Source organism: Apis florea, unplaced genomic scaffold (assembly GCF_048593485.1).
Source record: "Apis florea isolate Af1SG1 unplaced genomic scaffold, ASM4859348v1 contig_3170_pilon, whole genome shotgun sequence".
Classification (NCBI taxonomy): Eukaryota; Metazoa; Arthropoda; class Insecta; order Hymenoptera; family Apidae; genus Apis; species Apis florea.
The window spans coordinates 6,563,456-6,579,205 of NW_028256714.1; the positions used below are offsets into that span (position 1 = coordinate 6,563,456).

At 28.9% G+C, this 15,750-nt stretch overlaps 1 protein-coding gene across 3 annotated transcripts in view; it reads left to right on the forward strand.

Moving 5' to 3' along the window:
* LOC105735200 (CCR4-NOT transcription complex subunit 6-like) overlaps nt 1–15,750 on the forward strand; it is a 303,102-nt gene that overhangs the window by 163,217 nt on the left and 124,135 nt on the right. Inside the window, exon 4 of one of the 3 annotated variants that reach the window (XM_086910181.1) lies at nt 5,065–5,155. The exons of the other annotated variants lie outside the window; for them this stretch is intronic. Within the exon in view, the coding sequence (XP_086766307.1) occupies nt 5,065–5,093 (29 nt within the window). The 3' untranslated portion in view covers nt 5,094–5,155. Of the gene's footprint in view, nt 1–5,064; nt 5,156–15,750 lie in introns of those variants that run through there. 3 annotated transcript variants of the gene reach the window in all.

Below are 15,750 nucleotides of genomic sequence, written 5' to 3' on the forward strand. Positions count from 1 at the left end.
TATTTGGCATTCGTCGACGGTAGCTTCCTCTGGTTAAAGATGTTTGCTCATTTTTATCTATCGCCTTTCAAGTAAACCATCTCCTCTATAAACCCTGTACCCTCTCAACGTCTGACGCATTGTTCCCCTCGCGGATGCACTTTAGAAAGTGAACTTTAAAATGTTTACGCGGGATTTGAATGTGTGCGCTAACCGTCAACGAACGAGTAGCAAAGCGCGTTCATAAGTGTTGTTCACCATTTTATTTTTCCTGCGTTGAAATGTAGAATCTTGGATTTTAATTGATAATTAAATAATAATAATTTCATTTTCAACACTCCGAGCTCTTAACTAACTTGAAATGATTTCACACACAAATTAACGTATAAAACTTTTATATTTTAATATTTTATCTATTCTCTTCGCATAGAGAAGAAAGATAATTTATTGAATATTAAAAATCTATATTGTGTTGTGCGATATTTTAATAATTACTGAGAAGCATCCTCGGTTTGCAAATATCGCGATAAAACACCGTTACAAACCTTACAATCCCAATAACGCATTCTCATTTATTCTCTATTTTTCATCTTCTCTTACAGCATCTCAATTTTCATTACTATTTTCTTTCTATCTATCTCGTCAATTTCTTAATGAATAGAAATCATTTCGTTATTTAATAACGAAAAATCAAACTACATTTCATTACAGTTCCAAACGCTTACAAAACTCAGAAACTTTGAAAATAATATTTCTGTCGTAATCGAAAATAATTCGATCCGAGATCTTATTTCAGATAAAAATCTAACCATTTGATTTGTATATTATTCTACACTTTATAAGATCATAGTTAAAGAGCTTAGGAATCTATTCACGAAGCGATATTTTAAGAAAAATCAAACGTAAATAAATATTGTCGTTCGAATTGCTGCATCAGTCCAAGTGGTGGCAGAGAATCGTTGGAGCGCAAAGGGTTAAAAAGGTTACCTCTAGAATGTAATTATATTATACATATATTTATTTATGTTAATAAAATGTAGGATAGCGATTATATGACGATATACGAGTGCAAAGGGTTAAAAGAAATTTAATGGAAGAAGCAGTGAAATACAAATGTAAAATATAATATTGGAATGGTAGAATTTGAAATTTAAGAAGAGTAGAAACAGAAAAAGGGACAATTACGATCTGTCAGCGAATCACTCTACATCTGAGTTGAAGTTGGACAGCCAATTAGAGGCTTGTATCCAGACCGGAATACTTAAGATCGATTTTGGAAAATCTTTGAAGTAAAGAAGTAGAGGCATTGAGAACTAATATTCCAACAAAATTTTATTTTAAAATAATTACAAAATAAAAATATTAAAACTACTTTGTTTTATTATGTCCCGTTTTTACTTAAACTTATTTCGAACTATTTCGAATCGAAAGGGTGTTTTATCGAAATCTAAAACTAATCTAAAATGGATGGAAACGTTCGTGTTGTACGAGGATCGTCTGCATTTACGAAGGCATATTGTCAATGTTTTGCACCTTGCTGTCATTGTTCAGAATTATTCACGTTGAAAAGGGTGGATTGCAGAAACGTGATGAATTGAATGTTAAAATTCGAGGAAGTGGCTGTTTAACTGGTTCTCTCGTTACAATTTGTTTGTATAACATTCGAATTGAATTTTTAAATTATATTTCTTTAAAAAAACTATATAGTTTTAGAAAATCGTATACTTTTGACCAGATGTTTAAGGATAAAATGTAAAAATTAGATCGAGGCGATTGCTTAACATAATTTTCGTTTCGTTTATCCAGAAATGGATAATGTTTAGATTTATTCGAGTGTAATTTGTCAAATGAAATACAACAGATACAACTTCTTCATCAAGCTATTCAAGGTTTCAACTTGAAGATTTCTCGGAAGAAGTCTGAATGCCATCACAACAACAATTGAAAATCTTCTTCGAATCGAAGCGGGTGATGAAACAAATGACACGTTCGTGGTAAAATGAACGTAGACGATGCTACGAAATTAGATATTGCACGACTATATATCATGATCGAACGCGTATATCAACTTTAACATATATGAATCACGATTCATCGTGAATCATCGCGTAAAAGAATAATCGCGCACGCATAAATGCTGTTACGATATCGCTTTTTCACATTTATTCCCTGCAAAACATCATCGAATGCATTTCAAAGAGTATCTGACATATCATACATTTTCAAGAACGTCAACAACTCGTCCAGCAAACGAAGGTCTTAACAATCTGAAAAACTGAAGAGCCAGTCCATTTCCCTTGATAATTAAAAAAAGAAGACTGAAATCGAAACGAAAAGATAGATACTCTCCTTGTCGTTTATTATATCAAAATATAATATAAACGTAACTCGGCGAGAATTATTATCATGCATAACAACGTCTTTCCAAACGGGCTGTTGAATAATCGCAGCGAATTCCGGGCTTGGAAAAACGAGGAGTAAATTCGAATCGATTTGTCGGCTTGTACGAATTGGCCGGATTCCATGAATGCCAATCGGGGCGAGCGATTCGCAGTTAAAATTTGACGCGGATACACGATTCGGCTAAATGATTTTCACATCCGTGGCGCGGCTCGTGATCGGGTTGGAAAATGCACCCGTTGCGCGTGCGCGATGGCAATCTAACTCCGAAATAACTAGCGTCGTTGATTTTACGCCCGCTATTGTGTGTGTGTCATCGACATCCGGTAAGCGAGCCTCGACTTTTCGACTCTCGGCTTCGATACGAAATTCGACCGTTCCCACGCCTTTTGCCCGGTTAATAGAATGACGAAGTGCTCTCGAAAAATCTATTTTCCCTGCCGTTTTTCCCCTGCTTTCCAACGTGTGTAACGATTTTGTCCAAACACTTTTGCCACGCGAATTTTTTTTTTATCTGACTTTTATCTCGTTGTCGATGTCGACGCGTAAGATCCGTATATGTCGATGGTTATGATTGATGAGATCGAGATTTCTCTCTTTCGGTTAATTTGTGTTTGTTTGAGAAAAATAAGATTTCGAGAGATGTTGTTGGATTAACGTTGTTAATTACAAAATTTAAGATAAATTTTGTTTGAATGACTTTTATCAATTTTTATTAATTTCGCCATTTCTCCCTGTTTGTTGTACACGTTATTACGTATTGTTATTATTGTCTGATTTATGACAGGCGCGTAATAAAATTCTTATTCGTGCCACGCATTCGAATGATCGTTTTCTCTATGCGTTTTAATTTAATTTTCGTAGAAAGGGGAGACTTGAGTGTCGCATACTTCACTTACTTTAAAAAATTGTTATCTGAATTACGTTTTTAAAAATTAGATCGTACCACTTATAACACAATTCGTAATACTATTTTGTAACTACACATGCATTTATTTTTAACACTTTTTTTTATAGTTATACCAGTTTTAATTGGAGGATTCGGAAATTGATTAATTAATATTAGGATTTCCAGAGCTTTTCCACGAATTAATTTCATCTAAGACCAGGAACAGGATAAGATACAAGTTTTAACGATTGTTCGTTTGTATCTTGTGTTTAATATTAAAAAAAAAAAAAAAAAAAAAAATTCTTGTTTGCATCAAAATATATAATCAAGTGTTCCGTTCCACGAGTTGAGCTTATTTTTACGCGAAACAGAATGATTTATCGCCGGCCGAGTGAAATAATTAAACGCGAAAACATACGAACGATTCGAGCGCACGTATATTTGAATCTCCTTTCTTTCATATCTGTAAAATACTTTACATTCTACGGCTTAGAGCGCGCACTGTTCCCAGGCCAGTCATGGATAGTCATTACGTAACATTATTTATCACCGTTCATCCAGATCATCAACATTAATTGTCAGTTTTCCTCGCGAGAAGCATTCAATTCAATTCTCTCCTCCCCCTGCCGTATTTTTATCATTTTACACCCGTTATAAATCAATGTCTAAAATATGATATCTATCATCTCCATCTATCGAATTGTCTTACTCATAACAATTATTCCCTCCACGGTCGGATTAATCCGATCTAAGCGCACGGACGTCGAATCTGTCGGGTGAATCTAAAATGAAGAAAAGAAGAAAAATGTCTAGAACGATATCTGCACGTTTTCCCATCTAAATTATCAGCTGAATAATTATTCTTGATTGATCTAACCTAACGCATCGATATTAATCTAAATGAACAAAAAAAGAGAAAGAATCGTCGATTTCTAAAAAAAAAAAAAAAAATCGATCTCTCGATGCGGCTACGAACGATGAGAGATTTCCACCTCTTGGAATTTCGCTTCCTTTCACCCAACCTCTTCTCCTCTTTTCGACTTATCAAATCTGACTTCTTCCACTTCTTCCCCCTACCCTCCCCCCCCTCCCTCTGTATTTTCCAAAGGTAGTTTAATTCTTTAAGAGGTTATATCCCCGCCAAGGAGAGAAATTGCATTGTCGCCTCTCTCGAGCATCACGGTTAAAATTCGCCAAACTGGGAGGATGGAAGCACCGAAACGTAAAATAAACAGAACGAAGAGACACAAGGATCGTCCGTTTACTTTATGATTCATTTCTTCCCTGAATTAATAATTTTTAATTTGACCCGTATTTAAGAAGGTTTCCAATCGAGTCCCCTACAAGAATGTAATTATATTTACATTAGGATGACGATATTATTCTTTTGCTTCTCCTCATTTTATAAACTTAAACTTTTCTATTATTTCGAATTCCCTGTTCGAAAAATTGTAACACATTTTTTTCACTCTTACATCTCGTCCCACCGATGCTCCTGATCATCTTCGAGCTTTCCGCTTCCCTCATTTACATATTCTCTCCGCCAGATTGCCTTGCTTCCGATCGCAGAGCGCAAGGACATCGGGTTGCGTTCGAATCGGAATAAATAATATGTTGACGCTCGGCCACCACCACATCGATAGCCGCTCTAAGGAAACGGGTTCTCTCGAAAACGCATTAGCATCCCCAGTCACGTGAAATGATACCTTTCCTTTCGCCTCGTGTCGCAACGTTTCGATTCCGCGTTATGCGAAACCCTGTATTTAAAAATCGTATTCTTTTTTTCTTTGTTTCAGAAACGTTTATCTGTAAGATGCACGTCTGATATTGCATTCGTCGATAGAGAAATGTGTTTCGAACGAACGGTTTGAACGTGGAGGAGAGCTTCCATGTTGATACGTAATTACATCGTTCGTGTATAATAAGAGATAATAAGGTGTTTCGTAAGTGAAATCGTGAACAATGAAATTTTTGTTCATGGTGGATTATGCGAAAGTTTGTACATTTAGAAAAATCAAATTTTCAGAAACGTTTATTTATGAAGTAAGACGCGTGTCTTACTTCATATTCACACGCATCGTTCATTTGTAATTAGTGTTATCAATGGAGAAATTTTTATGTTGTTCACTCTTTTGTATATATATATATATATATATATATATGTGTATATATAACTTGATTAATTTATAACTTCATAGACGTAATTATTTAAAACGTGACGTACGCTACATCTTTTTTTTTTTTTTTTTTTCAAGTAATAACATTGACAACAAGAATAAAAATATGGACGAAGGCCTATCGATCTCTTTCTTCGTGACATTAAAATTCAATGTTTATCTAGCAACATTATCCGTATTTAAATGCATCTTATACGTGACGCTCGATGCCAATCAATCTTGCTTTCTTGAATAAAAAAAAAAGGGAGAAACTCCAAGCATACTGTGCTCATGATTACATAGATAATATGGACATGAGATGTGGGAATGAAACGACGACAAACCTGATGTTTCGTATGACGAGCACAGATGTCGCGTCGCCTCCGTTCTTTCTGGACTGCGTGTTTCTTATCTATGTCAGTGCATTCTGTAGGACGATATAAATGATGTTCACATACCTGACAAACATGATATGATAGAAAAGCTGAGCCGTCGTTGTTGAATCTGCATATCTGTTTTTCTTCTTTTTTTTATTTATATTTAACGTGTTTGTAGATATAAAGTGTTACTTTTTTTTTTTCTTTTCTTTTCTTTAAATCGAAATCATAATTTTAATTTTATAACGTTTTTGATGTCGTATTATAGTTGATAGTTGAAATAAGTAATTGTACTTACAATCAAATTTTGTAAGTATTGTGTAACTTGATGTTAATTTAAATAATGTTAGCTTGTCCCAAGAATTTTTTTCGTTATCGTTACACGTACGATTTTTGTCAATATTTGAGAAATACACATTTTTCTTCTGATTTATATTTTATCGATATTTAGACATTCAGTTCTCTTTTCCTCTTTCAGTGTTCTATATTCTTTTGCAAAATTTAATAATATTAGGGAATTAACAATTGATTAGATTATAATTAATATAATATTTCTTTACAATTATTTTTTGATTTTTTTCAATGTAATATTAAAAATCATCTCAAGTATTTTTCAAATATTTCAGTCAAATATATACTCATTTTGAAAAATCATAGCAGAAGCACGAAACTTTGACACGAAGAACGAAATCTTATAAATACCATTAAATTACCATTTTAGAAAAATTATATAATGAAAAGTGAAAACTTTTGAAATAATCTATATTCGAAATCGGTCAGAAACAATTTATTTAATAAGTTTTTTTCATAAAATAGTTTTCACGATTATAGTATCCTCAAGAATTCGCGTACAAATTGTACAATTGAATGAATTATGAATTTTTTTTCTATCGAAATGAACGAGAAAAAAAAAATGATACGTAATAACAAAGCGCAATGATAAAGCATAAATATGCGGCACAAGCGCAAATTATCGCTTATTAAGGCTTATAGCCATGCGATGAACTATATATTATATGGCAGTGGAATGCATTGTGATGTAATCTCAACAGCATTGTTACCAGTATCGACAGTGCGGATTGTGTAGGAAAGGAGATATATGTGGTTAACTTCAAAGTTGAAATTGAAAGCACATATGCTTACAATGGAACAGGAATAAGCATGAGTTTTGAAGATAAGATTAATCTAAGCAGATATGTAAAATTATTCATCAAGTAGAACGTTATTTTTTGTAAGAAAAAAATTATTGCTTAAATTTATGAAATAATTTTAAACCTGTTTTGTAATCATTAATTAATTGTCAATCTGATTTTAATCGATTTCATTATTCGAAATTCTTTTATTATAGTTCAGTTAATTATTAAATATACAAGTTTGGAAACAAATTTTATGCAGAAAAATTGTAATAAAAAAGTTTTTTTTTCCACGATCATGCAGAATGTTCATAACGAAAATTCTTAATATTCTTAAATAAAAAAGAAATATCTCAATCATAGATAAATATCATTATTTTTCCGTTATAATTATATTTTCGAAACGACATTATTCACAAAATGATGTGTAACAGTATTCTACTTCAATTCAAGTATTCATACATATTTATATAATTGTATCCTCTTGTAATACGTACGTGTCCTGTGTGCGTGGCACGTATGTTCTTCACTTAGTTTCGTCAATTAGTAAGGTATAACGGTATTTCATTGTACGGTCAATTGTAATACTTGGCTTAATCGAGCACGAAGGGAGTTAACAGGGCGGAAAAGATAATTAGAGCTTGATCGTTATCCTATTAATTACCGTAGACAACCAAAATCTCGTTTCATACCAATACACCAGTATCAAATTAAATTTAATACTAATAAAATTTGTTAGTTTCGTTCTAATTCGTTAAATTTATACGTGAAATTATATGTAAAATCATAAATTTTCGTTTATCTCTAGTTTACACATACATACAGGGTGAGTCATTTAACTTTATTACTAACTAAATTTACTTGGAAACTATTTAAAAAAATATTTCGAGCAAAAGTTCTTTAGCATTAAAGGTGTGCGATGCAATAATTAATTTTTTTTATATATATAGAAGAAAAAAAAAACGACAATTTTCTTCCATACCAATAAAATGCAAATTTTTATTTACTTACTTCCAACAAGTATATATATATTTATATTTCGTTTAATCGTATAAGTGTTGAAATATTTCATGAAGAATTAAATTAGAATCTATTGAACGATTCTGTTCAAAAAATCTTTTTATCCAAATATTGATCGTTGAAGATAAATAATTTTGATGGGAGAAAATTGAAAAGGAGGAATTCAAGGTCACGGTTGATCTTTCTTCAATTTTTAAGAATTGTGCCTTCATTGTTGGACATACTCGTTTTGCTCGTTACTCGTTGCTTGTTATTTCAATATCGCCATGTTTTCGGTACTTACAGAAATACTTAGTCGAGTAAATATTCTGGTACAAGTATCTACATACAAGTAACTACAATGTGTGATTCCTTGAGATCTCGCTAATTTGTCTTCCTACGTCATGCAATGATCTCACGTGGCAGGTTTTTGTATTCATCTCGACAAATGCTATCATATTACACGTAAAAAGATATATGGAGGTCTATTTAAAAAAATTAACTTGACCTCGAAATTCTTTCCTGCTACTTTAAATATAGGAAAATTATTTCTGTCGTACGATTTTTATTATCAAACGGAAAAAAAAAAAAAAAAAAAAAAAAAGAAATTCACGAAATATTAAACGGAAATTGTATACGGCGTGTTACAAATTTTTCTGAAATTTTTTCGATGACTTTGAATGATTATGAATTAAAAAAATGTTATTCGATTACGAATCTTTTGAAATTTCATTAAATAATTATAAGAAAAATAATATATATATATATACATAATTGCAATTTAAAAGATTTATTTGTTAAATTTTTGTAAATTTATTATTTAAAAAAGCAGAGGTTCGTATTCAAAAATTAAATTAGAATTTTTTTTATCATTTCTTTTATAAACAAAACAAACATTTGTGCGTTTCCAAAGCGAAAAGTTAAAACAATTTTTTCCCCTGTCACTAAATGTCACTGTACTATATTTTCTAACAATATATGTGCCTGTTGAACGATTTTTAAGCATATAAAGCTACGACATTTAATTTTCAGAAAAATGTATACATATAAAAATATTAAATACTAAATATTCTATTTTTATCTGATTTATTTATTTTTTTTTTTTTTAAATTTATAGCATTCCGAAGTATTATCGTAGGAATTATTAATTTTTAAAATGATTTTCCTTTTAATTAGATTTTGCCATCATTAGAAAATTTCTTGAGTTTAAAAGAAATAGGTATACGCGAATTTTATGCAAAAGTCGTTATTAAAGTATTAAAATTCTCTTTACCTGTTAAAATGAAAGTGAATTTACGATATTAGTTACACGTGAGTGAAATAGGTTAAATCCCTCCATTTTTGTACGTCTAATTTTATCAATAAAAATGCAAGAACAACACTACAAGAGTTATAAATTTTTGCTGAAACGATATAGAAAATTTTGCACAAAAAAATTAATATCTGCTTGTATTTCGTATTATTATTATTTTTTTTTTTTTATTAAAGAATTTGCAATTTATGCAAAATATGCAAATTTACAGTACACGTTTTAAAAACATTTTTTACACTTTCGATAGCAATTTCAACAATTTGTGACGAATGTACATTTATAAAAGCGAAATTTTTATTATTCATGCATCAATAATCGACTCCACTCGAATTATTTCAAAATTGTTTAGAGATTATTTTAGAATTATTTAAAGCCTGTTACAATTTCGTTCCATCATCTTTATCAGCATTTTATCAGAATGTTTGTCCATTGACAAGATTGCGTTTAAATGTATAAATACTTCTGATAAGAAGACAAGTTTTAGCTGAAAAGAAGGAGAAATAAAACGTTGATACCGCTAATCTTATGAAAATCAGTTATTTATGTATGCTTGCTTTACAAGTGTTTGTATTCAAGATGATAACTAATCTTGGATATCTTTCTCTTTTTTTAAACATTACACTTTATTTTTCTATCATCATTAAAGTTAATTTTTGCCATTTTATATAATGTGTCTCACGAATTTTTCAAAGTTCAAATTAAGTTTGAAAATTTTTCAAGGTTTAATTTTTTCAGGTATAAATAAAAATTGGTTAATTTTTAATCGGATAGAAAATAATCGAATAAAGGAGAATGAAATTTTATCGTTCAAGCCTTTGAAATATTTGATTTTTGCAGCAATATAAATATCAATTAAAAAAAGATCATGGATTCTTAAAATCTACTATTATTGTTGCAAATTATTAATAACATTATATATATATATTTGTCTCAAATGTATCGTTTAGTGGAAATAAAAATACGTAATACAAAGTATTTTATAATATTTGCTGGCAAAGAATTTTCACGTAGAAAATATACTTATGATTCATCGATTCTTCCGATATATTATTTCAAATCATTTTGTACAATAAATTTAGAAAATACATACATATTTAGAAGCTGCTGTAAATCTAGGAAAATAGTTCAAGAATTGCTTAAACTTTCCAAGTTAATTAAATAATCAGTTTGAAAATAATTAATTTAATATTAAACAATAAAAAGAAACCTTTAATCACAATCCTAAATTAATTTACAAAAATAATCCCAAAGGTGTCCTCTCCATATTCCTCAATATCGATTATCAATCCTCTTCCATCAAAGATCTATAGATAATACGCTAATTATTCTCACTAAATTTTAAAAAGAATAATTATCATAAAGTATCTCTTATCGTCTGTAACGAAATCTCTTTAACGTTGTTTCCATCTGACACGAAAAATTTCGGTGAACTGAAGAAAACAGCAAAACAGTAAATGTCGCGCTTAACACGCTTTTCCGTTGAAAACCAGTCTCCGCTCATTAAAATTCATAAGTTCCACACACACACACACACACACAGAGAGAAAAACAAAATCCTCAACTTGCGCTTCCTTCTATCGAGGAGGGATCAGGATTGCGCTGATTGCATTGAGCCCTCTCCTCGAGAGTGGAAAAGACTTACAAAACCTTACGAAATGGAACGAGACGATGGAAGAGGCGAAGGACAAAGGGGGAGGGATCTGGTCGAGTATCGAGGTCTTAATCAGAACGGTATCATTTATCTTCGTTGTTACAACGCTTGAACCAGGTGACACAAAACCGAGCGGAGGTTGATATGTACCTACACACACACACACACACACACACACGCACACACACGCATAACTTGGGGTAACGATCGAGATATGAGAAACTCTTACGGGTAGAGTAGACCAGATGCGGCTCCCAACCGCGGCGATTCATCTTCGTTGCTCGCGATATTTGTTTCGCTTGTTTGTCTCCGAAGACGAATAACAGACAATGAACGTGAAGACGTTCCAGACGTTCTCTGACGTCCGCTTCTATTCCTCGCTTTCGAGTGTTTCGCTTCTTTTCGTCGTCTTTTAAATCTTTTGAAATGGTAAAAGGATGGAGGGGCGTAGTATCCATTCCTCGATATCAGATTTTACGTTATACAGATGCTACGAAAGAGAATTGTGAGAGTTATGTTACGGATGATGATTGACTGGTGGTATCTCGTTTGGTGAACAAGCTGTATCGTATTTGACAATGGAAATGTTCGATGATATTATAGAACTGTGTAATTAAGAAGAAAGATGTGGGCTGAAATTATTTCAGAAAAATTCTCCATGTGTTTATAGGGAAATTTTATCTATTTTGAAAATTTTAATTTTATTATTTACGTGGAGTAATTTATTTTTCGAAAAAAACCGAGTGTATGAAATTAATCTTCAAGTTTTTTTTTCATTTTTTTGTATGTAATCTCAATTGGAAACATGGTAACGGGGCATTAAAATTTGAATACTTTGTAATTTTAAATTTTATACATTTTAAGAAACGAAAATAATATTGAAATTTTAATTCATATAAAAAAATTCATATAATTCTATATACTTATGTATTGTCTAAAATAGAATTATTAATTTTCATATTACTTACAACTTATTGCTTGAATTCAAAGATTTGTGACTGGACTGACGAGATATAATTTTTATATTTTTGTATTTTTAGTGTAAGATTTAAAAATAAAGCTTCTACTTTATATTTTTTATTCTAATTTTTCAAAATCTATAATTTTTGTCTTCACATTAGTATACATACTTAACATACTTGTATATGCAATTGTACATATACCAATAATAGTTTATGTACATTAATAATTTTATAAAATTTATATTTTTATAGAATTTGTTCTCTCTTTATGAGAAAGCTTTATATAAAACTTTTATCGAATTTTCAATGACGTTTTGTGAAAGAATAATATTCATTGTTATTAATGTAGGATTAATAAAATTTCTATAATTCAGTTTCAAAAATTGTCATCATTCTTAAAGAATATATTGTAAGTCTCAAAGAATTAAGTGAAATAGTGTATAGTGTTAACGAAAATGACAGTAGTGTGTAATGTTACAGTGCAAGTAGTACAAATTAGGAAAGTACAAAGCTAATGAAATTCGTAACTGCTCCTATAAAATTTTAATTTAAAGTTCAAAGTTTCAAAGTAAATTAAACAGTGAAATTTGAACAGAATATATATTCAGTTCACATAAGAGTAACACAAAATTAAATTAAAACTTTGAAAAAATAAATGCATTATACATTTATTTTATTTCCACATTATACATATATGTTTCCACAATTTTTCTTAAGAAAAGTAATATGATTCATTGGGAAAAAAAAAAAATAATAATATGTAATCATTTTTAAATACGATGTTTTATAATTAAAAAAAAATACAATAGATATTTCATTAATTTATTCAAATAGTTTTTTAAACTGTTAATATCGATACTATGATCTTTCAATAAATCAATTTTTCCATAATTAAATAAAATTTTTATTTCAATAAAAGAAAAATTTTATTCCTATATTAATTTTATTAAAAAATATGATTTACTTATTCTTGTAATATAATATTTTGTTATGCTATTTATTAATCAGAATATAATGTTTAATGCTTTTAAAATTTTTTTAAATTTAACATTATAATATTTTATTTCGTGCAACTATAAATATAAATATTGTTATCTACCACTTGTTTGCTAATATCGAAGTTTGAATATTAAAAAATATTCGATTATATTGAGGAAAAGTCATACATAACAAATAATTACTACATCATATAATATGTTTTAATACATATCATATTTTATATTGTTAATATTAAAAATTTTTTCAATACTGTATTGGAAATAACAAAATATGACGTTTAATTAAAAAAAAATATTTACATTTTCAAAAAATGAAATATGAAAAATTTTAAATTTCAGTTTGTCTTTTATAAAACAAATTGCTAATTTTACAGAGTAATTATTAATTATTAAAATTTATTTCACTCATCTGTTTTAACCAATTAATAGATAAAAATCAATATAATATTATTTTTATATTGTTTCAGGTAAGTGCATGCAGTTTTCCTTGATCTATGATACTTACATAAGTATTATAAATGTATCTACAATTTATGTGTTTCTTCATATAATGGTAAGTATATATTTTTTTTATTTACTTTTTTATAATGATAATCATTAAAGAATAGAAAAAGTATTATTTATAAAATATAAATTTTTATAATACAAATTTTTTAATTTTAATTTGAACAACTTATTTTATATACAAATCATACATATGACAATACAAAGTAATATCACTTTTTCCATTTTAATTATAAAATTAAAATACATATATGCTATTCTCCATATATCTCATATATTGCTATAATTGCAATAAAACTGGCGATAAAATTTCAATAAATTTAGAATTTCCACAAAAATTATATATAAATTACAAAGTATTGTGAATAAATTATTCAAAAAGAAAAATTATTAAAGATACTAACAGGATATAATATAGTTAATAATTAATATTACATAAATTGAATATAATTCTTGTATCATGTGTCTCTTATTATGACACCCATTATTTAAATTGCTGTTAAAATGAAAGACTCTAATACGTGAGCAGAAGACATACGTTGTATTCTCTATTTAAAAAAAAAGGAAAAAAAAAAAAGAACAATAATTAGCACATATTGAAAATAAAATATATCTGACATAAAGTTTATTGGTGAATTTAATTTTCAATTTTGTTTTATTCGTTTGATCAAATTGAATTAAATTCGAATAAAATCGCGATATCTTCAAACCCATTTATATACATTCATGTATATTCATTTCTGCATTTCTGTTTTATGCTTCATAAAAATGGAGATCGATCTCGCGTGATTATTTGGCCTTTGAATGCCGGATATTTTTGTAAGAGAATAGAATCGATAAAAACTTATAAAATACGCCCGTTTAATTCGACAAAACACGACAACTGTGTCAAATTAGCGTCGTGAAATACACGACATTCGTTGGGTATTTTTTCCTCATTGAACATTGAATTACATTTATCCTTCCAATCCCTATCTATCGCGACATTAGTGAGAATATTGTTATTGCCAAGCACAGTGGACTCCTTTAAAATGTTCTTTAAAACATCGGGCAAGCAATTGTACATTTACAAACTATCGTATCGTATGAAATAAAATCACGTTTCGCTAGCCTCTTTGTCCGCTTTTATCCGTTTAATCATCGATATTTTATCGTATTTAATTTTCTTTAGTGTCAGTGCATGTTATTTATCGTGCTTTTTCACTTGTATCTGTTCGCGATATTTGATATCACTTTAAATTTATGGGCTCGATTATATCGAACTGTAAAATTTTCAATTCAAATGTGTCATTATGTCACATTCATTTCAAAGGATAAATCTGTGTGATTTATCGAGTGTAACTTTAGATTTTTTTTTTTATTCATGTTGGAACATTAGATAACAAATATTTTTCATTTTTTGTGCGAAGTCAAAAAAGTTTGATCGGCAACTAAATTTTCTAAATAAATAGAAATCTTCTTCACTTTTAATTTTAATTTTATCTCATTATTCTAGATCAGCGTTTCTTAATCTTTTTGCCAATAATATGATCCAATTGTTATCCAAATCCTCGTAAAATTAAACGATTTTTAAAAATCTAGAAAATTGGAATCTCAATGGTTTTTAACTTCTATAAATATGTACTATTAACGCTAAAATTTAAAAATTCCAATATCATCAAGGTCTCTTCCTATAAGTGCTTACAGATATATCTGTATACGAGAATTTGAAAAGATTCATCATCTTTCTTTTTAACAATTACTTTTAAAAAATCTTGCACATCAAAAGATTAAAAAAAAATTAAATTCAATATCTTCATTGGCTTTTAAAAGAGAACAATTTATATATTACTTCAACTATCTTGTAATTATTAGAGTTGAAAGATTATTCTGATAAAAGATAATGCCTTTTCGATCAAACGTAACAAAAATACTTTTGTAATTTTTAAAGTATAAAATATCACGATATAAATATAAAAACGTGCAGAGATGCTGAACCGAGTGTGATATAAAATGGATGATAAAGTAAATAAAGATGATTTAAATTTTGTTACATTGAAAAAAAAAAAATGAAAGTGAAAAAACGAAATAATAGTCGAAAGAATAGGCAATAAAACTCGTACAAAAAATATTCGTTATAAACTCACAAAGAAATAAATATTATTTTTTTAAATAATTCCTATTCATGTCATATACAACATTTCTTTGATAAAAAAATTAAATCTTCCTTCATATTTGCTCGATTTAACATCCTTTAATATGTTTTATATTTGTATTTTAAATACCACTCAAAATCTACAATTATTTTCAATGAAATATCAGTGTTATTTCATATATATATATTATTACGTTTGATCAACAACTTTTTTATCGTTATTCTAAATCGTTAGATCATCATCTTTGCACTAAAA